The 15,873-nt window shown below is 34.4% G+C and overlaps 1 protein-coding gene across 2 annotated transcripts; it reads right to left on the bottom strand.

The window, feature by feature from the left end:
* Window positions 1-282: 282 nt before the first annotated feature.
* Window positions 283-13,714, bottom strand: LOC126778542 (ATP-dependent RNA helicase DDX3X). 2 transcript variants are annotated; one of them, XM_050502216.1, is made up of 13 exons: window positions 13,490-13,714; window positions 12,356-12,443; window positions 9,901-10,080; window positions 5,671-5,966; window positions 5,225-5,368; window positions 4,324-4,535; window positions 4,097-4,219; window positions 3,612-3,966; window positions 3,364-3,490; window positions 2,808-2,960; window positions 2,205-2,400; window positions 1,849-2,003; window positions 283-1,284 (listed from the first exon to the last, which is right to left on the bottom strand). In XM_050502216.1, the coding sequence occupies exons 1-13, from the start codon at window positions 13,532-13,534 to the stop codon at window positions 1,178-1,180; spliced, it is 2,181 nt and encodes a 726-aa protein (XP_050358173.1). In that variant the 5' UTR covers window positions 13,535-13,714; the 3' UTR covers window positions 283-1,177. The 2 variants fall into 2 exon arrangements, with proteins under 2 accessions (XP_050358173.1, XP_050358164.1); XM_050502207.1 differs by having other exon boundaries at window positions 9,889-10,080.
* Between the last annotated feature and the right edge of the window lie 2,159 nt (window positions 13,715-15,873).

The following is a 15,873-nucleotide window of genomic DNA, read 5'->3' on the forward strand; positions in this document are numbered from 1 at the left end:
TTTTTTTTTCAAAACTCAATACTAAGTACAAATTAAAAATGTTAATAATCGAATCGATAATCAACATATTACAGCGCCACACACACTAATTTAATTTGTTAAAAATTAAATAACCAATGGTTATCACTTTTTTTTCTTATTTTATAAATGTTAAAAACTTATAAAATATATATACAAATCATTTTTGATATTAATGATACATTAAGAAACGTTTTGAATCATCATTTTAATGCACCTCTACTTGTTAGGTCGATAACAAAGATAAATAAAACAACCAGCATATCTTGTTTCTTAAATTTTATTGGTAAATTCACATTCAAATTATATACCACGATGTTGATAGGTGTTACATTATGGGATTTCTACAGATAAAATTTAGTACATTACTATGATACTGTATCGGTATTTTCGACACTACTGCAATAAATAGCTACATCGACATTAGGGTGCATAAATGCTTCAAAATTTTTTAATCGGGAATGGTGAACTAGCAACGAGACAGTCAAAAAATAGAAAAATTGAAATACAATGTTACATCATTCGAACGAATTCACGATACAGATCAAACATCAAAAATATTTCTATATTAATCAACTACTCACATCATTATTGAGAAATGATAAAACGTGTGCGAGTCACGACCAATCCGACGCGATGCAAACGAAACGTGTATAATAATTTACGTTAATCGAAGTTCAACTATTGATCGCGACTGCCTCGCGTATCTTAAATATAGGCAAATATGCCTAATGAATTTATATAAACGATTTTAAGAAACGGACGCTGTCGCGAGCCGCGCACCTGAGATTCAGCGCTCGCGACGCGTCGCACACACACATCTTAATCGCACCGCTCTTTCCATATAAGCTTGATCACGGATCAATTTCAACCCTACTCTCCGAGTCAATACATTAATCTAGGAGTCGCACGTTTAGTGCGAATGGACACGAAGGTGGCACAATTTGGGACGGTATTTAGGTCAGAGCCTCGATTAATAAATTACAATAAAATGAAATGGAAAAATTAAAATTGTGACTTGGTTTCGTGACTGGGTAGTTTGGGAATGGTATCCTATTATAACTGGTATCGGCTCTGCCTAAAAACCGCGTTACATGTAACAGTACGTGTATAATCATAAATCCAGCGGTACGTGGCGGGCGGTGCGAGGCGTATGCGCTTACGAATCGCCCCACCAGTCGGTGCCGCCGCTGTTGCCGCCGCCGCCTCCACCGTATGACCCGCCGTAGTTGCCACCGTATGAGCCGCCGCCACCGTATCCGAAACCTATTAAATTTTAAATTACATGAGTTACATATTATACAATTACAGTACAGTAACAGCCTGTTAATGTCCCACTGCTGGGTTAAAGGCCTCCTTTCCCTTTTTGAGAAGGTTTAGAGCTTATTCCTATATATTGTTATGATATAATGAATTGTTCTTGTGCAACTAATATAGAAGGACTTCCGCTCACGTGTTATGGGAGGGGGAGAAATGTTAGATAGCTTATGTGTTAAGTCAGGTATGCTATACGTAGCGTCTCATTACCATGCGAAAGCGATCCCGTGGCCCTGCTCCTCGTTAAGACGGAAAGGGTTCCGCTGGTTTTTAGTGGGTATTCCGAGGCGCACTCGGCGCCTTGAACCCCCCCACTGTTCCCGTGGGGAAAACGCGTGACGCGTTTTTCCAGCGTTAAAAAAAAGGTATAGCTATACGTAATCCAAATTGAATACAAATCCATTCAGTAGTTTTTGCGTGAAAGTGTAAAAATGATATATACTAACAAACTTTCACCTTTCTAATATTAGTAGGACAAGCTGTTAGATATACAAATACCGCTGGAGCTAATACCAGAAGGTCCGGCAGAGCGAGGCGTCTGTCGCGATTGTGTACGGAAATCGCGAGCGGCGAAGCTGCTAGATGCGAAGCGACCGCCGCCGGATCGACTTCCCGTTCGTCGACCGCCGCCCCCAGAACGACCGTCCACCGCTGCACTCGTTAACCAACTATAAAATATACATATAAATTGTAAATGATTTTAAAAGAAAAAAAATCGTGTATGAGATAATTTCAAGTTGGTTACTGATAAAACAAATCGACATATATTTAAAATTTTATAAAGTGGAAACAATTTATATAGCAATTTTTTTTTCATATAACATTGAGTATGCCTGAGCAGTTTTTTAAGAATATTTGAAAATACTCACTTGGGAACATCTTGTTTAGCCTCGATGAGCAACTCCACGAGTTCCCTTGCAAGACCGCGGTTGGAGTCATTGAAGAAGGATGTGGCAACACCGAGGTTACCCATACGACCCGTACGACCGATACGATGCACGTATTCTTCGACGTCCGATGGCAAATCGAAGTTGATCACATGACGTACATGCGGTATATCCAAACCTAAATATTATTATATTAAATATTTGTTTTTTACACACGTAATATGAAATGATAAACAAAAAGTTAACACAAACATAGTTTTAAAGCTTAATATTTTAAACTTTTTTTATCAATTTATGTTTATAAAATACATAGATTTGAAACTGATATAGAGAATCATTCTAAATCTTATTCTTTTAATTTTTCACAATAACAAATACCTACCTATAATCCACGCGAAAGGCAAAAACAATAAGTCATTAGAATGTTAAGCAAATGCTTCTCTTTTTTTGAAAGTATAAAAAAAGTTTAGTAAATTTGTAAAATTTTTGATATCTTTTGTAACGATTATTTGTAATTTCTTAAACTTTATAATAACCAAGCCCTTCATATCTCAATTTAATGTAAACTTGTAAAAATAAAATGACCTCTAGCAGCAACAGCGGTGGCGACCAATATTGGCGTCTGTCCTGATCTGAAGCGACGAAGGGCTTCCTCGCGCTCCCGTTGCGAGCGATCACCGTGAATGGAGGTCACTGGGTACCCGTCTGCGTCCAGAAACTCCTCTAGCTGATCCGCACCTGTCAAAGGGACAATCAATAAATAAATATTAACACCTCCTCAGTCAGTGTTAATATTGACCGTAGTGTCTGTCTGTTTACGAGAAAGGGAATAGAGTGGACTTGGATTTGGGCTCTACTTTAAGCACTATAGTTACCCTGCAGTTGGCTATTGCTCTATGGTGCAGTGACTGAAATCGGTCAGACGTCCATCATCAGTCCCAGCCCATCCAGTGATGATGGATGCATCAACATTTACAACTATTTTTACATTGAATTTATGACAGGCCGGCCTTTCTGACCCTTTTGAAATATTTTGCCTGGCGAATTGACTTCTCGAGACCCAACCATTATAACGAATGCAAAATAATCCAATTCCAATTGTTTTCATAATAAACAAAATGTACTTGAATGAAAAACCAACCTTTTTTTGTTTCGACGAAGACGAGCGTTAGCTGGTCTTCTTCAGTTTTTGAGCGTTGCAGCAAGTTGGACGCGTTGAGTAAATCCAATAAGAATGATCGTTTATCTGATTCTTCTACCCATACCACCTAAAAAGAAATATTTTTATCTTAAATACAAATAATTATACATATATGCATAAATATGGTGAACAATAATCATCGTTGTTATAATTATACTTGAACATTTCTTTAAAAGTTAGATAAATACCTTTTGGGTAATATTTTCGGAAGTAGATCCGACGCGTCCAACGGCAAGGAACACGTAGTTGTATAGAAAGTCTTGCGCTAAGACTTGTATCTGCTTGGGGAAGGTGGCGGAGAACATGAGGGTCTGTCGCTCGCCGGTCTTGGGCATCGTGTGTCCTTCGACAATCTTGCGGATCTGTGGCTCGAAACCCATGTCCAACATGCGGTCGGCCTCGTCGAGCACAAGATGGCGGCAGTAGTCGAGCGCTAACCGTCCACGATTTAACATGTCGACGAGACGGCCTGGCGTCGCGACCAGCAGGTGACAGCCACGCTCCAGTTCGCGGAACTGATCTTGGATTGGGGAACCTCCATATCTATATGACATACACACAAATTCATTAGAAAAAAAACTTTTCCCGAGTTGGGTTTAGGCAGACGGCCTTATCTGTGGCGACTTAAAAATAATAGAATAAGGGCATACAAGTATTGACTTTTTATACTTACACGACGCAAGGTCTCACACGGGAGCGGTATGCAAATTTTCTAGCCTCATCGTAAATCTGTGTGGCCAGCTCACGAGTAGGTGCCAGTACGAGACCAAGGGGATACTGTTTGCGTTTTATTGGCCTTTAAAGAAAAAAAACAACAATTAGGAATTGATAATAAATGTTTTACAAAGGATATAAGATTAGCTCAAAGATATGTCTCATGAATAAACCACTCTTACATACCCTAAGTGTTTAATGGGTCCTGCTTCGTACATCTGGTTAAGGATGGGCACAAGGAAGGCTGCGGTCTTGCCGGAGCCGGTTTGCGCGCACGCCATCACGTCTCTCCGCCCCAGTACTATCGGTATCGCGTACTTTTGCACCGGTGTCGGCTTGTCGTAGCGTGCGGCCGCTATGTTCGTGCGCATTATTTCCGTCAGGTTAACATCCTCAAACTGAATTTAAAAAAAATACATATTACACAGATAAATAAAATAATTACACATATATATCATATTGTATTTTAAAATTAAAGTAGAAAATCCACAATACGACTTATGATTACTTAATCTCGTTTCACATCAAACAAAATTAAGGTCGCGTCTTTGTTTATCATCTTAGTATAATTCTACTCTTAATAACTATAAAACAAACATCATGAAATAATAGGAAATATGAAATCAATTTTGGATTTTTAAATGTATATGAATTCATCTTTATGTTTAAAGAGTATATAACAAAGTCAGTTCTTTTCCATTCCATTTGTAAGCTAACTTTGATCAAACTTTGATTTGTCTGGTTAGCACATAAATCTAAATAACTTGAATGAATATTAAATTCGTTCAAGTTATCGTAAATCTTATTCGACAATTCATATAATATAACAACTTTAATTTAACAACATTAATTTGACAACTTCTATAAAAAAAGAAGACTAAATAAATCATAACTTTTGCTCAATATAAAATATTTGTCTCTGTTGAAAGAAAGAGAACAAAAATATGTAACATTAACAAAAATATGTACATTTTTCAATAGTTTGTGAAATATTACAAAACATAGCAATAAAATAGATAGCTTGACTAAATGCTGATTATATCATATTTGTTTATACATTTTCATTATTTTTGAATAAAGTGTTTACATTTGTAATGAAGTCCGGGACATTCTCCCCGCTGGCCTCCACTGGTATATCCTCGTATTTGGAGAAGTTGATGCCTGTGTTTCCAGTGCCAAAGAGCTCCAACTCCTGCCGCTCGTCGCGAGGTAACGGGATTGTCCAGTCGTTCTAGAGAAGAAAATCATAAGTCAGTCCTATTATTTTTATAATATAATACAAATATATTGACATTTCACATATTATTATTAATTTTATTACAAACATTATATTTTTATCTTTATAAATTCGCAAATGCATAAATTGTTACATTACGAAATTAATGTCTCCTCAGATTTCAAGCTTGTGTATATTATTTTTTAGGGCTTCAGGCTATTAATTAATAGTAAGTCAACAGCATTTATATAATATCCAGATTAAGCTTAATTGCGTGTTGTTATACGAATCGTATGAAAATGTAATATTGCAATCACCTCGTCCCTGCGAGACGATGTACGTCGCACGTCATCGGAACCCCAGCGCGTGTTTGCGCGCTCATCGGAGCGCGGCTCCGGCTCTTTCCAACGGTCATTGCGCGGCGGTGGCGGCTCATTGTAGTCTTCGTCGCGTCGAACATCTCGCGACGGTGCCATGGCTCGCCCACCAGGACTTGGCGGCACACCTCCACCTGCACTGTTTCCACCACCCCCGCCTCCTCCACCGCTTCCGCCTCTGCGATCCGGCTCAGCCCATCGCTCTGAGTCGCCATTTTGATATCCGGCATCACGACCTGTAGATTACAATTTTATTGTTATATGGATAATCATGGTAGGTATATTCACTAACAACTTCGAGAGGTTTCCCCTCGACGTATATCGGTCCCGGCACGACATGCCTATTGAACATGACCTTGGTCTTGTCCAAGTTTATACCGAGACCGACACACCGGGAAGACTCGCCTAGGCTACGCAGCATTTCGGTGAGTTGTTCCAGCGACTCTGCTATGATGACGATATTTTGAATTGAATTGAATTGAAAATCATGGATGGATGGCCATCAGCCATCAGAAAATCGGGGATCGCGCTGTAATAAAATTAAAAAAAAAAAAAACAATTCAGGCCAAACTGATTGAGGTGTTTACAGGTGGTACAAGTCTTTTAAAGCAAGGCAAAGATCACATGAAGTCGATCTATTGAAGTGGTCACTACAAAAATCGGCCGAAAAATTAGTATTGGAAGTGATGGTTATAAATGAAACAACTCGCAGAAATGGATGAAGTATCTCATATCATTTTTAAACTTCTACGTGATTATCTTGGTATGACTCACGCCACCGACACCGACAAGATATTATATTGAGTTGGATTGTTACTCTCAGTTAAATCTGGATTCATCGTGATTAACCTGACTCCAAGCAAGATTTCATGCAGTGGAAAAAAGACATAGCACCACGCAATAAGTTCAAAGTGTTACAGTCGACCTGAAAATTAATGACAACCATTTTTTTGGACTACGAAGGAAACATGTTAATTGATTATTAAGCTAAAAACTTTCCATAACCAGAGTAATAATATGCTAAAATCTTTGAGATAAAAGAAGTATCTCTTTGATGTTTCTTTTAAATGGAGAAAATCGGTGAAGGATTTTAGCTTTTGCGTAACTATGCGGCCGTCTATAATAGTCGTGTTGCACTGCCCTGAATAATATGGGATATATTTCGATATTTTAAATCACCAATCCTAAAGCCCAAACCTGGTTCTGAGTTATTTTTACCAATAACCAAATCTGAAAAAAGAACTGCTTAGGAAGAAATTTACTTCATTATAAGTTTTATAAGTAAAGCCAACCGAACTTGAATAAAACAAATATATTTAAAAAAAATGTTTGTATTTCTGTTGTCTATATGTTTATAAAAAAAAACATCCGGCTATGGTAAAAGTGAGATGTTCTGTTTACACCAACGAAGGCACCAATAAGACAAGATTTATTTTTTGTAATTATTATAAATATTATATATAATTTTATGTAGATTAATTTGACCCGTACAAAACCAGAACGGTTACCTCGTATTTTATAATAATAATAACATTACATGAAAAAAAAATACACTCACAATGAAAAAATTGAACGGATGACGAGGCGACTATGCCCAATACATACATAGATTTTTGCCAGGGCAAACACTGGATTTTGGCTACGATCTATTGTGTTTTTACTCAAATTTTGAATTATTATACTCGCTCATCGCAAGAACCTCTGTTCATTAAAAGTTATGTACGTTTAACAATTGATAAGGTTAAAGGCTGGAAGCATAGCTTTTGCCTTTCCCTGATAAGAACGAGAGCTCATTGCGACTTGAGATCTACCACTAGAGTGGATCTTAAATTACCACTACCCGACCCCTTGGACACCTGATACTATCCTAGTGTGCATCTCGTCAACTAAATCACAATTTTATCGCTGCAAGATAACAGGCGTTGGTAGGCAGAACGTAAACTTCATGAGGCGAAACCGTTCGAGCTTTACACTAATATTTAAGGTGAGTCATAGCTATTCGGTTGTTGCTTCTGGGCTCACTTTCGTTGGTTACGGAATTATTCTTAAATATAATATGTCATTTGCCAACCAACATAAATCGATCTTGCTTTTGTGGAACCATCGGGACTTATCTAAATTCACCGTAGAAGTCGTGCTTCCCTAAGAAGTTAGCCAGTATGTGGCCTCGGTCTTTATCGTCAACATTCTGCGTGCTTAACTTTGGGCCGATGTCCCCGATCACAACTGTTAAATAAGTTTTTGAGTTATTATGTATAGTTCGACTCACGTCACTCATACAATTCCTCAACCTTATAGACGGAGTGTGTCGATGTCGGTGCATATATAACTGTATAACCTCTAGATAATACCTCCGATATTATAAGTATAAAGCACGCTACCCAGGATACACTGTTCACTTCAACAACGTTGTTGATGAGGGACGAGATCTTACAAATAACCGGACTTTAAAAGTTACAAATATACGATTTTTTTTTAATATGTTGTCGGACGGGCAAAGGGACAACCCGGTGGTACGTGGTCACCACTCACCGCTGATCATAGACATTGGTGCTGTAAAAAGATTAAGTTTCCGTCACATCTCCAATACGCCACCAACCTTGATAACTAAGATGTTATGTCTCTTGTGCCTGTAGTTACACTGGCTCACTCACCCTTTCCAGAACACAACAATACTAGTATTGGTGTTTGGCGGTAGAATATGTGATGAGTGGAGTGGGTAGTACTTACCCAAACGAGCTTGCATAAACCTCTACAGAAACCATGTAAAACGATAATTTGTACGGTAGTTCTTTGATATTTTTATGGCATACACCATTTTTGTTATTTTTTTTAAATAAATAAAAACAATCCATACAATTGCAGTGAACGTCGTTCGTCACGTAAATTTAAAAGTAAAATAGTGTAGTAAAGTATTCTGTGTCCCACAGTTGGGCTATGGCCTCCTCATCTTTTTTGAGAAGGTTTGGAGCTTATACCACGCTGCTTCAATGCGGGTTGGTGTAATACACATGTGGCAGAATTTCAGTGAATTTAAACGTTAATTTAACATAAACTTATTTTTAAAATCAAGCCAACGACTGTCTCGTTGGTCTAGCGGCTACATATTTTAACATATTTTAGTGCACAAGCGTGTGTGCAAACTTGTGTTTGCACACACGCTTGTGCACTAAAATATGTCCTGCGCAGTTGGCTAATCTTTCTTGAGATTGGCCGCCGTGGCAATCGTGGAAATCGGTCTGGAGGTCTTTATTATTATTATTTTTAAATTAGTTCTCAGAATTTATAAAAAATAGCAGCTTGGTTTATTACATTAAAATAAAATAAATTATTTCATTCTTGTTATATCAATCCCTTACAGACGCAAATAAAAGTATAAATTAAGTAACATATTGCAAAAAAAAACACTTTTTCAGTTTTTATTATTGATTATAGTTTATAATTTGCTTTTCTGGATTATTTTATTATTACATAGTACCTATATAATTCCTGCAAATAGTTTTTATGTTGTCGGTACTCCAAAATAACTGCCTCGTTGGTCTAGTGGCTTGATGTAAGGCCGCAGTCCCGTAGGTCCTGGGTTCAATCCCAGGTCGGGCTAATTAAAAGTTATTGGGTTTTTCTGTCTGAAAATTCTCAGTAGTAGCCCGGAGTCTGGAAGTTGCAAGTGTGTGCACTCGTGCCTCGGAAAGCACGTAAAGCCGTTGATCCTGCACCTGAACCCTTTCCAGTCGTGTCGGATTGCCGTCCCATCGGATTATGAGAGTTAGGGAAGAGACAGTGCAACTGTGTTTGCACACACACTTGTGCACTATAATATCTCCTGCGTAGTTGGCTAATCTCTCTTGAGATTGGCCGCCGTGGCCGAAATAGGTCTGGAGGACATTATTATTATTACTCCAAAATATTTTTAATACTCATGTCATGTCATATCATGATAGAGATAATTGACAATCGATAAAAAAAATCAGTGACGGAAGAGATAACAAGATAGATAGATAGAAATAAAAAGCATTTTTAGGAGTTAGCAACCTTCAACTTACTCCAGATTAAAAATAAAAATATTTAAAACGAGAACATTTAGCATTGCTGCCAACGGTTGTTCTTAAGTCTCAAAAGGCTCGTAAGTCGTAGCGGTAAAATTTGAAGAGTTCGTACCTATGTACTCACCGCGGTCCCTGCGCGGGAATCGCGAATCGTAGCCGCGATCGTAGTCACGTTCGCGGTCACGGTCGCGGTCGTCGCGCCGACCACCACGGTCGTAGGCTCTAGAGTTGCCTCCGAATGATGAACGGTTGTCCCGTGCTTCGTTAGGACGAGAATCTAAGCTTGAACGCTTAGGTTCGTCACCTGGACAATTAAATTAAATCCTTTTTAATTAAAGAGTAGCAATGCCCATCATGAAAGTTATATTATTAACTATTATTACTAATTCTTATTTTACTGAACTAATGATTGTTAATATTTTACGTTATGGGATTAATAATCAACACGATTTATGAAAAATACCATCAATTCATAATTTGACCTGGACCTGGATAAATGTAGTATCATTTAGTATCTAGGGAAAAGAACCGTTTACATATTGTAGAAATGTCGTTATTCTAATAAATTAATGTAATAAATATAATTTTATTATTGGCTATATTTATAATTTGTAAAAAAATGATTGTCGTGTTGATTAGTGATTGAATGTATTGCCGGGGCGTTTTTGATCATATTTTACGATTATGTGTTTATACGTTTTTAAAATCCAGTTTGAATGGTTTCAATTGACGGTGGTCCACAAGGCCATTTAATGTGTCATAACATCACCATGCCCTTGTCCCATCTATCTGAAAGATCATTTCGATTTTTCATATATGCAGTCAATGCAGTGCTTCTCATTTAAGATCATCCTCATCCAAAATTTATACCTAACACTGTCCTTGTTTAGAACCGAGATGGCCCGTTGCTAGAATACGTGTATCGAAGATTGCGAGTTCAAGCCCAGGCAAGTTAACCACCTAATTTTTATATGCCAAATATGTGTTTATAACTCATCTGTTGCTGCTCGGTGAGGGAAAAACTCCCGAGGGAACCTGCATATGAGAATGCATAACGTCTGGGTTTTTATCACCATCATTCTCTACTGGAGGTACCGAATGTCGGAGTATGACCAGCATATCATACAAGTTGCATTTTTTTGTCATATAAATTGTATACGAACTTTGATTATTTGCCAAAAAATACCTATTTATATGCAATAAATATTTCATTTTCTAAGTCAGAACATTGTCTCGTTGCCTTTGTTACAACCTCTTGCAAAACCAAAGTCACAAAAGAGAGAAAATTATATAAAGAAAGAAAAGTAATTGAGTTATTATTCCAAGAAAGTTTTATGTGGCTGTTCGGTATTAAAAAGTTGTCCTCGGTAAACACTTACAACCATGAGCCCTGCACCCATTTCTATTCAGTTATCCCATAGCCATCACATTGGACTTGAAGACAAAAGTAACTGAGAGTTCATCTATGCGCACACATATTTGGATATAAACAAATGCTTTTTATTAACCATTAATATTATCCATAGAGTTTAAGCACCACTCAAACCAAACATATTTACATTTACTCTCTATAGACTTATTCAATTTTTCGACTGAAGGTCAACTACAATTAATATACAAAATCCTGTCAATTAGGCAGTTATACTGTTCACCTTCAGTTGTTTGAATAAGCAAATATCTCAATTTGAGTCGTATGCAAGTTCAAATAATTTAATTATGTTCTGAGTTGAAATTCAACTGACCGTGCCAATCTAATCTGCATTGTCACTCAATAATAATCAATTTTGCTGATTAATCTAATATATTTGAATTATATTACATAATATTGTGTAATAATTTAATAAATGATTAACAGTAGGAAAAAAGTTACATAAATTAAACCTTCATTATATAAACAAAAACAAGCAAGAAGTAATTGGTTAATTAATTTTTATAAGCACTAATGTAATATTAATTTTATATAAACAATAAATTATTAATTTAAAAAAAATTCTAACTACAAATACAATCAAAGTTTATCAAAAGGTCAAGAATTCAAGACAAACATATCATATTGAACTAAGTACAAAAATGACAATACCATGGTTTTAAGTGACAGTCAATGTAATATTGTTGTCATGTTCTAAGAAACAACTTGTATGCTTTATTAAACAAAATTATGTTAAATTTTACATAGTAGGTATTTTCCTAAGAGCATAGGAGGGTGTAAGAGGTCATTGACATATCAACCGAGGCAGGGTTTTATTATGCTTTCTTTGTTTCGTCTAGTGGTTGAAAATAGGTAAAATATGTTCCTACATGTTATTATATATATTTTAGTTTTAGTAACAAAAATAATGGATGAATATGACATTTTTGTGCTAGGTGATAGCTGGTCAAGTACTTCAAGCTAAGGAATTAAAGTTGAACTACTATTATCAATTAAACCACCAATTATTTTGAGTCACATATATAAATAAAAAAAATTGATAAATATTTGCCAGGCACTTATCTTTTGGCCTACTTTTCAAAATTGGATTTATCAAACATGATTGATCGCTTTTTGCAGAATTAATCATAACTTTTAATACAATTTTTACCTTTTGCCTCCAACTGCCTGCGCAGGTGTGGAGGAATGTAGCGGCCAGTACTCCTAGGAGCCTGAGGCTGCAAGTCCAGACCAGCAAGCTGTAATGAAGAGAAAAAATTAATCTCTAAAAAACTTTAATAAAAATTACTATTACCTACCCATCAAGTTAGATTACGTTTAAGTAAATAAATCATTTAAATACACTCAAGTTATTACAAACTGAGTTATTTGTAAACTGTGTCATTGAACTTCTATCAGGGGTAAAAAACATATACTCTTAACTATTATTATTAAGCAGTGTGATAATAGCTTTATCTCGAATGACTTCCTTAAAATGAAGTCTGATGATGAAAATGATGTTAAAGTTTAATGCTATCACAATATTTTTTAGAAATTATCAAATGAAATATTACATTTGGTATATACAAAATGAATCTTAAAAAAGACATCTAGTTATATGTATATAACTTAATGTATTTGATATAATTCTTACCGCACAATGAAGAACAAGTATTTGTATCTTACGATCTTATTCTTTTGTTTAAAATCATTAAAAATATTGTTACTTTATATGGTTCTTTGTTTGATTAATATAAATCAAATGAATACAATTTATTTCCTGTGTTATAATTAATTGTTTATAAAAAAATCTTTAGTTTTATGTCAAGTAATAAATACAAATAATTAAGAGAAATTAAGATGATGATTATTTACAGTGTAACTGAATCCATCTAAGATATGTATTAGTTTAATCTATATAATAACGTACCTAATTATTAATTTATTAAATCAATTTGAGACAAAAAAAACATTATTCAGAAAATGTTTCAATTCAAAGAAGAAGAAGCAATGATCTTAATAAAACTTGTTTGTGTGTGCTTATTCTGCAAAATATTCCTAAATGGATCATTATTCCGATAGTTAACCCATAAAATCAATGAGACACCTTAGATGAGCCAGGTCGCCATGTTGGTTATGCCAAGACACGTAAAGCTTAATTTTATAGTTAGTATTGAAGCGGTGACTCATTAAATTACAAAATTTGCAATAATATTAATATCTCATTATATAAAAGCCTATTCTTTAGGTTTTTCATTTAATAAATTAAAAATCAATACAAAGTACATGTACATGAGGTACCGACCTGCTGCTCTAGACCTGTTCCATTTTGGTTGGTAACATTACTCATATTACTACCAAGCGGTACGTTTTTTTGGGAACTTTGCTCCAAAAATATTATAAAAACACAGTCTACAATGAATTTTGCACTAACACAAATTCACAAAATCACATGAAAAGACTTCAATTTTTCTCCTCGAAATCACTTTTCATTCGCAGTTTTTATTCATCTTCATGGATAATGACTTTGTCTCTGATCATTCACTCACTCCCTCAATATCATTCGGATTTTGAACGATATGAGTATAGTAATAGAGAGTTAGTACTAAAACTAAAAATGAAGACCGTAAAATAATTAAATAATTTAATGAATAACCAATTTTAAATACACTAACGAAGCTTGAATTAATGAATTTTAATTTTAAATATTATAAGAATTTGTTGACATTAATTTTATTTATTTTTGAAAGTACTTGTTTTATATTATTTACAAAATATCTTAATAGTTATATAATAATAATAATAATTTATTAAAACATTGTATATATTATGTTGAAAATTTAATAATTTAAATGTTTTTTAATATATATTTTTTTATTAAATTGTGACAAAAATCTTCCCACATTTTTTTTATATTGTCATTTTAATGTAGTTATAATTATTATATCAAGAATGTAAAAAGACAGAAATGAAAGTGAAATAAAATACAAAACGGAAAAAACATCTGTCAATATCACCAATATGAGAATCAAAATAGTGATGTATGCTACATTTTAGGGAAAAAAAATCAGTATCGATATTAGTTCTGAATTATTCAAGGTGACTAAACGTTAATAAATAAACATACTAATATTGTTTAATAGTAAAAGTACAAAACCAGCAGTAATAGTATCTGACGGGTTAGGAGTCTAAACACGATATACTTTTACTGCTGGTTGACTAAATAGGATGGTTTATAAAATCTGCCTGTCATTTCGCTGGCTATCTTGTGGAACTGTTGTATTATATGCTTTATAATACTTAAGTAATTTTCAATTTATTACGTTAACAATTGACCTCAATTAGAATTATATTTAACAAATTATTTGTCAAATTTTAAAATACATTTAGTAAGTAATTATTTATCTAACCTTATTACCTAACCTAATAAAATAAATAGATATTAAAATCGGTATCACACGATTACAAAGTTCAAAAAATGTTCACACTTGATCAGTTATTAATTTATTATAAAAAAGATTGCAACAAAACATAAACTCATTTAATTCCATGATCAACACAACTATCATAGTTGTAATTTAGTGTCAAACAGAGTGACACCGTGAACTTGTATTGAAGGAATAATTGTATTTATTATCTCAATAGATAAATGATATGGTACCTACCCAAAGTATAATTACCAAAAATACTCAATTTTTACTAAGCTATTTATTATTATTAATATCATACCATTTTTATTGAGGATATGTTGCTGAAGTAACGATAGCTAAACGAAAATTAAACATTCAACAGCGCCAAAATTTAAACATTCGATAACGAAATTATATTATGATCGTTTTGCGTCTTAGTTTTGGTTTTGCAACGGTTCGAGGAAAAAAATTCTATACATAGGGTATTTTAAGTTAATTTATTATTCAAATATGTAACCTATTGATCAAACGAAAAATCCGAAAGAAATTCCTCATTGTTTTTGAGAATACAACGAATTTCTTCCGAATTTTCACCGGTTTCATATTTCAGAATTGGCAACCCTTTTCGTTTCGTTAATGTTTCACAGGAAAGATTATTTTGTAATAAGACTATTTAGTCACTAAACTAACTAAATACTATAACGAAATATTAAGCAATCATACTAATTTGTGCGAGAGTTATAAATACCCGACTGGAGTGAAAATAAATTTTTGCACCTCGCAACACTGACAACCTCGACCATGACGTCAAGAAATTGTGTATCAGGAAATAGGAATGTTGATTAATATTTTTGTGATTACATATAGCGTAAGAGAGTACAATCGCTTGGTTACGTATTTTATTTAAAGGGAACAATTTACAATACAAATACCAACGTAATCACTAAAGACTTTTGCAAAAAATAATTGTCTTTACGACAGATTACGAACACCAAACAGTCTTCTTAATAATATGACCAAAACGTCTGCTAATATTACTTGCCTCATTTTTAAGTAAAAACGTTTTCCACTCTTTTATTGCTCTAAGAATATATGACTTATCTATGTTATGTTCTATGATCTAAGTACAGTTGGTCGTTAGCCAACGAAAATAGATGAGGCTATATTTTAGAGAGAAGATGTCACGTCAATATTATTAGTTTTTTTTTTTTTTAAAGATCAATAGTCTTTCTTGTTCAAAATCGTTCTCTTACCAATGATTTGGCATATTTCTGTGACG

This window comes from Nymphalis io, chromosome 2 (genome assembly GCF_905147045.1).
Source record: "Nymphalis io chromosome 2, ilAglIoxx1.1, whole genome shotgun sequence".
In the NCBI taxonomy this organism is placed as follows: Eukaryota; Metazoa; Arthropoda; class Insecta; order Lepidoptera; family Nymphalidae; genus Nymphalis; species Nymphalis io.

Bases quoted from the DNA above. Each gene is read 5' to 3' on its own strand.
- LOC126778542 (XM_050502207.1), bottom strand. From the start codon at position 13,534: ATGAGTAATGTTACCAACCAAAATGGAACAGGTCTAGAGCAGCAG. The intron at 2,961-3,363 runs GTTGGTTTTTCA...TCCCTTTGACAG, and splicing joins CTTCGTCGAAACAAAAAAAG to GTGCGGATCAGCTAGAGGAG. The intron at 2,401-2,807 runs GTCATTTTATTT...AATAATATTTAG, and splicing joins CACCGCTGTTGCTGCTAGAG to GTTTGGATATACCGCATGTA.